At 33.8% G+C, this 8,272-nt stretch overlaps 1 protein-coding gene across 1 annotated transcript; it reads left to right on the top strand.

Annotated features, from left to right (window-relative positions):
- Positions 1-338: 338 nt before the first annotated feature.
- On the top strand, positions 339-6,531 carry LFR (ARM repeat superfamily protein). The gene is made up of 8 exons (XM_085712661.1): positions 339-555; positions 1,895-2,064; positions 2,743-2,885; positions 2,995-3,251; positions 4,990-5,095; positions 5,180-5,318; positions 5,789-5,916; positions 6,072-6,531. Exons 1-8 carry the CDS (start codon positions 372-374, stop codon positions 6,325-6,327), a joined length of 1,383 nt encoding a protein of 460 aa, XP_085568787.1. The 5' UTR covers positions 339-371; the 3' UTR covers positions 6,328-6,531.
- Positions 6,532-8,272: the final 1,741 nt, after the last annotated feature.

The raw sequence follows: 8,272 nt of genomic DNA, 5'->3' as shown, positions 1-8,272 counted from the left end.
TTAGCTATCTACTGGAGGTAGAAAATGAACTTCCGGCAGTTATCGTACAAAATGGAACTTTTTTAATATGAACATCCGATATTTATCTATTGGAGGTACAAAATGGATTTTTTTTAAATGAACCTCCGGTAGTTATTTAACGGATGTAAAAAATGGATTTTTTTTTTTTAATAAACATTCGGTAGTTATCTGCAGAACGTGTTATTAAGGGCAATTTCCTAATTCTTGGGGGCCTAAAAAGAAATATTCATCCATATCAAGGTGTAAATGGGCCACTAGTACAAAACTAAAGACCCAAACAAATCTCAATCAAAATCCCGAACTCAAAAATCAAATTCAAATCCCTAATTCCCAAATTCCTAAAACGAAAAATGCAGAAGAGAGATCAAGGCAAGGCCGGTGGCGCCACCGGCGGAGGGTCAGCAACTCCGGCAAAGAGAGGTCGACCATTTGGCAGCGGCAACAACAGTGCAGCTGCCGCAGCAGCCGCCGCTGATACAGCTGCTCCGTCGACTCTTCTCGGTCCTTCTCTTCACGTTCATAGTGCCTTTGCCGGTTAGTTCACTGCTTCTTCTCCTTCCATTGTTTTAGGTTTTCGAAATTGTTTAGTGTTTGTTTTTGTTCTTAGTTTTTCTGTTGAACAGTAATTTCTTTTCGAAATTAGTTAAATAAAACACATTACCACAAAAAAATACTATTTTTTTCGTTGCTTGAAACTTACTTAAACAAAAAGGAATAATGTGATCGAAATTTTAATAGTAGTTGGTTGTAATGGAAGCATACTGTGACTTTGTGACTACCTATGAAGTACATACACAGACATGACACTGAATCGAACACATGGACACCGATATGAATTAATTGAATGCAATCACATGTGTCAGTGTCGTTCGTATCGGTGCCAGACACCAAAACAAGCTTTCCATCAGAAGTGTCAGTGCTACGGGGGTGACTCACGGGTGAATTAACTGGCCTGAGAGTTAATCTTGCAGGCTATGAAATTAATATGGGAAGATAAACAAGAGGAATTGATTTTGGCTAGATAGTAAATAGTTGATTTCGTGAGGGTTGAAAATGTTTTTTCATTTTTGTTAAAAAACTTTTATCTTTTGTTTTTAGCGACTAAAAGCATGCAATTTTGTAATTTGTAGAATGCAGACTGAAAAGTGGGTACATGGACACTAGGAACAAAATTCAAGATGATTACAGGGACTAAAACATATTTAACCCATTGCTTGATAGACCACTTAATTCTAAGTTGCAAAAGGCTCGAGGCAATGTTGTTAAATAGGGGCTATAGCGCTATTCCATAGCGGAATTTGTACAAATCACTCATGTTTTGCGATATGCTATTTAGTACATAATATTGTGAAACAGTTGCTATAGAGGCATTATAGCATTGTTGCATAGCGGAATTTAAACAAACCACTATTTTCCGCGATCCATAATTGACAAAGCTGGCTTGAGGTGTATTAGTATTATTGATGTAACATCATAGAACAAAGCAAGTGGTGTGTCTTTTGGCTAGTGTGTGCTATTTGTTTATTTTTTTTATATGGATAAAATTGATTTACAATTAGTCTCATGCGGCTTATTGTTTTACAAGAACTCATTAATGCTTCGTTTGGGTTGTCTTCTAGATTGTAGCAGTTCCCTACCTGAAAAGTATTTAGTTTCTAATTCATAAATAAATCTTTATAAGCTTAGAGTTATTATTCATAGAGACGCTAAAGAGAGAGCTTAAAAATTTGAGATGCTTAAGTTGATTTTAACTCATGAGATTAATTAGAATACTTATGGTCGTTGCAAATATAACTAATTTTAAAGTTTTCATTCTTTCTTTCTAGAAGTGTTTTGAATTGTCTTTTTTTTTTTTTTTTTTTTTTTTTTGTAGATCAAAACAATAAAAGAATTGTTTTGGCACTTCAAAGTGGTCTGAAGAGTGAGCTGACATGGGCGTTGAATACTCTTACACTGCTCTCCTTTAAAGAAAAGGATGAGATGCGCAAGGATGCAACTCCCCTAGCAAAAATCCCTGGTTTGCTTGATGCACTTCTTCAAGTTGTATGTGCTACAAATCTTGTTTTACTCTACTGCTTCAATTTCTCTTTGTTGAGATATTTGAATTTAAAAAATTATGTGATGATATTATGCATATAGATATTTTTGTTGTAATAAAATAGGATACAGTTGGGTTAGATTAAAGATTAATTTTAGCTATCTTTGGTTGTGCATTTTAGTATAAATAAACATAAAATATATTGATAGTCAATCTCTCAAGCAATTCAAATAAATTCTCTGTACTTTCAAGTTGGTATCAGAGCTCACATCATGTGGGCCTGATATAAACGAACCCAAGCCTTAAAGTCCCAAATTACAAACCCTATCCATGAGCCGTCTTGTTGATCAACCACATTCAAGGTGTGGCGTTTGATACTAGGTTCATAGACTGCCAATGAATCTGGCCGCCATTGAAGCACCTATTTGGCATGTTTTGCATGCGCGTAGTCTTGGAGCCAATCCGGTTTGTGTAGTTTTTCCTTATTCATACTGGTGGTCAATCGAAGCACCCATGACTGTTTAGGAATTCACGATGTTTTGCTGGTTTTGTTTTCTTATTATATGATACTTTCTTATTCTAACAATGTGTAAAAATTTCAAAGATTTGTTGAAGTACTTTCTGCATTTATTGTGAAAATTGTTACCATCTTTAATACTGTGTCATGTTATTAACTGACACAGATAGATGACTGGCGTGACATAGCACTCCCAAAGGAACTAGTCAGGACATCGAGGGTCAGATCATTAGGTGCAAATTCTGTTGCAACTGGATTTGGAAATGAGTATCAGGCATTGGGTTCTACTGGTACACTCCACCGTCCTAGGTGAACATGCTCTCAAATGTTGTCTTTTATTTTTGAGTTTCCAAATTTCGAAAATGGGAAAGCCGGTAGAGGGAATGAGTCACATTTTAAGATATTGCTTTTAATGCAGCCTAGGATCTGGCACTGCTAGTACAGAATCAGCACAGCAGAATGGCACTGCAAAACCTCGATTTTCAGAGTTGCGGTTTGATGAAGACGGTCTCTTTAATTTAGACGACGAAGGTAGGGCAGAAAAACAGCAATGTGCTGTTGCTGCTTCAAATATCATTAGGAACTTCTCTTTCATGCCAGATAATGAAGTTATAATGGCCCAAAATCGTCATTGTATGGAAACAGCCTTCCAATGCATTGAAGATCATATAGTAGGTGAGAACTTTTGTTTGTCAAATCTAACATTTTTCGTAGTATTGCACAAATGATTGATGGTTATATATTATTATGGTAACAATACCTACATGGTATACATTATAATCTGTTATGCTTTACAGTCTCCAACGAACTCAATTTGGTTTTAGTCCCCTACCATTGAGTACTGTTTTCTGTTTTAGTCCTTACTTTTTTACTTAATAGAGTTTTTGTCCATGTCATTGAGTTAGTACTTTTATTCTTTTGTTATTTAGGAATCTCCATAGTTTTTATTCATCAGAAGTAAATAGTCTCTTTATTCCATAGAGAATTGGTCCCTAGTGTTTAACATGTTAATGTTAATGTATTGGTCTTGGAGGGATCCAAAGTTCCAAACCTTAATAGTATGAAACTATAGGGGCATATTCCAAACAAACTTAGAGGGGCCAAAACCTAAATGAGGGACAGTTATTGGAGCAAATTTTCTCTTGAACCATCCTTTCTTTTATATCCAAAATTATTTTGAAAATTCTTAAACCTTAATCTGGACATGGTCGAATGAATTTGGGTTTGATTTTGATGGCAAAGTTAACAAATTCAATATGTTATGGTTTTATATCAGTCATGCTACAGCATGTTTGCATGGAATTTGCAATATATTGCCTGAGGTAATTATGATATTGTTTAATTGCTTAGTTTTTTTTTTTTGTTATGAAGACTAACTAAACCGAATATATATTATGGGAGACATAACGCTTCGCTTCAGTCTGTACTACTAAAAACAATGGACGTTTAGTATGAATCCTCTAGTTCTTTTATGAACTTCAGAAGTATTTGTTTGATTAAATTCTTGAAGTTTAATTCCTTTATAAATTAAATTACAAATGATATTATTTGGAATAGATAATAAATAATTATTAGTTGGAGGTGGCTTGTATATGGTTAACAATCATGTATGCATCCCATTTTATATAACTGGTTGTATATGGTTAACAATCATCTATGCATCCCATTTTATATAACTGGTTATGGCTTTAAATTTGGAAAATAACTAGAATAATTATAACTATAGTTGCAGTTATCATTTATATTTGGTGCATTTATTGGTTGGAGAAAATCGTAAGTACCAATATCTTGCCTGTGGATTTGGCTCCTTTAAAGTGAGTTTTTAGTACAGTGAGAAAATCAACGTTGATATTTTAATCACCCACGATTTGTTATGCATGTCCATATAATATCAGCTATTGATTTGTTTATCAACGGTTGATATTACTCACTATATATCTATAAAATGAATTGTTCACTTTAGACGAGCTTTATCCCTTGCCCGTTATCCTTCTAAACCTTTTCATAACCTGAACAGTTGAACTAATCCATTTAATGAACAAACTAACCGAAACTCATTTGGCTGGTTAAGTCTTTTGAAGTTTAATAGGATGCTATCATTACTTTTCATTGTAATGTATATCCTTGAGGTAATTTGGTGTGGTTGTGGTGGACAAAAACCAACTGTGTTTCTTTAGAACCAGTTTCATCTCAGATTCTGTTTATATAATAATAGCCATCTTACGAATATCTTAAATTTTAACATCCACATTGACCAAAATGTCTAATTTCTGGAAGTTGTCTTAAACTATCTAAATATCTTATTGAAGTGTGATGTATTTTCTCTCTCCACATTATCATCCAATTATGTGTGCAACATCACTGAAAGTTTCTATTGTGTCTGATTATAAACTGTCTGTCATAATATTGATAGAGGATGAAGAACTTGTCACAAATGCTATAGAGACAATTGTTAACCTGGCTCCATTACTGGATCTTCGAATATTTAGCTCGTCCAAGCCTTCATTTATTAAAATAACGTAAGTGAGTAATCTACCATCATTGTTCTTCTTGCATCCTATTATAATTCCCTGACTGATTGATACATGTTGTATTACTTGCAGAGAGAAACGTGCAGTTCAGGCCATCATTGGGATATTGAATTCACCTGTCAGAGCCTGGCATTGTGCTGCTGCTGAATTACTTGGGCGTTTGATCATTAATCCCGACAACGAACCTTTCCTGCTGCCATTTTTTCCAAAGGTAAACTTTTTATGCATGTTTTATCCTGTTAATTGGTTGTTTAAGCATCTTTTCCGTCTTTGCAAATATACCTCTTTTTGTTTGTAGTTGCTATATTTTGTCTGTTTTTAGTCCATGAAACATGTAATTTTGCTTTTGGTTCTTGTTCTTTTATTTCCTATAATATTTATTTATGTTTAAATTTGTCCTTGTAATATTTGGATCATATTGATTTTACTGAAATATCAAACATCTATGGACAAAATATGGTTCACATAATACTAGGACTAATTACAATTTTGAACAGTTATTAAAGTGACTAAAACTTAACAAGGGCCGAAAGGGAGAAATTGTACATTTTGAAGGGGACAAATAACATTTTTTATAGGGAGTAAAGGCAAAAAGTGGTATATTCATATGAACGAAAAAAATGTTCAAGTCTAATTTAATTATATGCTGTAAAAATAATCATCCTCAATTGATTACTGCAGATATACAAACATTTAATCGACCTTATCAGCTTACCGGCGACCGATGCACAGGCAGCTGCTATAGGTGCACTCTATAACCTTGCTGAAGTTAATATGGACTGCAGATTGGGTATTGCTAGCGAGCGATGGTAATCTACTTATTTTGTTTGTTTATCTTTCTTCAAAATATTTTTTATTTTGAGATATTTTATGGCTTTGTGAAAAGATAAATCATGATAGGATAATTTTCTTTAAATTTTGCAAAAAATAGTAATTCTAACTGACTAGAATTTCTCAAATTCAGGGCAATAGATCGGTTGCTCAAGGTGATAAAGACACCTCATCCTGTTCCTGAAGTTTGTCGGAAATCTGCCATGATATTGGAGAGTCTTGTTTCTGAGCCGCAAAACAGAACTTTGTTGCTAGTCTACGAGAATGCTTTTGCAGAGATACTTTTCACAGATAGCAAATATTCTGATACATTTGCGAGGATATTGTATGAACTATCATCTCGACCAGGTAACAAAGTGGCAACAGCTCGAGGCATCTGGGGTATGTAACTCCTAATCATGTAATTGTTGATCTTTGAGGCAGGTTCAATTAGTGATCAGTGATATATATAGCTCTAGCTTTTGTAACTTGGATAGCTCTTGGATTACTGGTTCATTTGATGTGTCAAAATGTATGTATACTTGGTATTCAAGTCTCGTGCAATGCACTGAGAGAAACTCGTCGGAAGAATCTACTTTAGTTACGATTTATAATTTGTTGGCTCAAGTTATTGAGCAGCAACGACGTACCATAAAATTAGTGTAATCAAGTTGTATGCAGACAAACTTTTTAAGATGATGAGAAGATTAGTAACTTAAACAGTTACATGTGCGGATAGAAAGTTAAGGTGTGGTCGCATCTTCTGAAGGGGGAATGCCCAATGTGTTGAATGATATGGTTGTTCATTTGTCTTTCACTATTTCTTTTTTCACGCGCCCTATTTTTTCTTCCAAAATTACCCTTTGTTCGAATTATGTAATGCGAACCAAGTTTAAGTAACTTAAGGATTATATAATCCGAAAGTTTTTTACCACCCAGATTTTCAGAACTGACATACATTAAGATTGCATAATTGAAAATGGCAAAAGAATAAAATAAATGTAAATATATTGAAAAGTATATACAAATTCTCATTTTGTTAATAGGCTAAATTACACCATAAGTCTTTTAAGTTATTTAATTGTAACAAGTTGGTCCTTTATGTATTTTCCTTATCAATTAGGTCTTTTAAGTTATTTAATTGTAACAATTTGGAGGATTTCAGATCTTAAAAATGTAAGTTATTTGAGGCATAAAATTTTCATATAAATAACTTAAAGACCTAGGTGTTAGGAAAAATACCTAAAGACTAAACTTGTTACAATTAATTAACTTAAAGGACCTAAATGATACGGAAAAAGCTTAAAGGGCCAATTTGATACAATTAAACGGCATTCGGTGTAATTTACCCTTATTAATATATAAATACTTTCATAGTACATCTACAATAATATTGAAGCTTATTACACAAATGTTAAACACCTAATGCTACTTTATTAAACCCCTAATGCTAAACATGTGGCGGAAGAAAATGGATGGAGATGGACCGGGAAGGAGAAAAAGATTGGGGGGGGGATAAAGTTTGTTTCCTTTCTTGGACAAAGTCTCAACCTAACATCCAGACAAATCAACCTTACACCCAAGCAGATTGAGCAAATTTGGTATGACTAATAAAAAAATGTGTAAAAAACATGTTTAACGAGTTATTCTTGTTAAACAAGAAACCGTCTAAACTCTGAAATATTTCAGATTATAATTCTGAAATCCTCCCAAAAAGTTTAGGTTTATATATTTCGAAATTTTTAAGACTATGTTAAAGTTCGTACTTTATAGGGCGAAGGAGAATTCAGAATTTAAAATCCGAACCTATTAAGCACAAGATTTTTTTCGTGGTCCACATTGCACCGACAGTTTCTGTGGTCTACAACACAAAAAATTATATAAATTAGCGTGCTTGTTTTCATATGATGTAAACCACACCAAATCACCATGGACACTCCAGTCATTGATCTGAACACCAAACTAGCTGCAGTTTACTACAACTTGGAAAAACCCCATCTATTTGGGGTTCGAAATGATGTCACTTTCTCCAGGTTGAAGGATCAGCTAGTTCAAATCAACCGTCAACTCAACCACAGAGATTCAAGGAGGGTGGATGGTGTTGATTATCAAAACATTTTCGTAAGATAGTTACCAGAGACATTTGATATCGATCACAACACATTTTCTTTGCTTTACAAAAATTCGGATTTCTTAATCTGAAAACGCCTACAATTTGGCTTGGATTTCGTAATTTGAATAAAGGGTATTTTCGTAAAAAAAGGGCGTGTGAGAACCTCATGGGGTGGGAAAGGTAATAGTATTTTTCTTTTAAGCAATAATGAAATTTTGTTTGGCTTTTTGTGCTTCAAATCG

This window comes from Medicago sativa, chromosome 1, assembly GCF_051527215.1.
Source record: "Medicago sativa cultivar Bolivia chromosome 1, Bolivia_mono, whole genome shotgun sequence".
Classification (NCBI taxonomy): domain Eukaryota; kingdom Viridiplantae; phylum Streptophyta; class Magnoliopsida; order Fabales; family Fabaceae; genus Medicago; species Medicago sativa.
The sequence above is the reverse complement of the archived record's forward strand: the minus strand, read 5'-3'. Positions and strand labels throughout refer to the sequence as shown.

Excerpts from the sequence above, each read along its gene's own strand:
- LFR (XM_085712661.1), top strand. The coding sequence starts at position 372 with ATGCAGAAGAGAGATCAAGGCAAGGCCGGTGGCGCCACCGGCGGAGGG. Across the intron at positions 556-1,894 it reads CGTTCATAGTGCCTTTGCCG|ATCAAAACAATAAAAGAATT; the intron begins GTTAGTTCACTG and ends TTTTTTTTGTAG. Across the intron at positions 3,252-4,989 it reads CATTGAAGATCATATAGTAG|AGGATGAAGAACTTGTCACA; the intron begins GTGAGAACTTTT and ends TAATATTGATAG.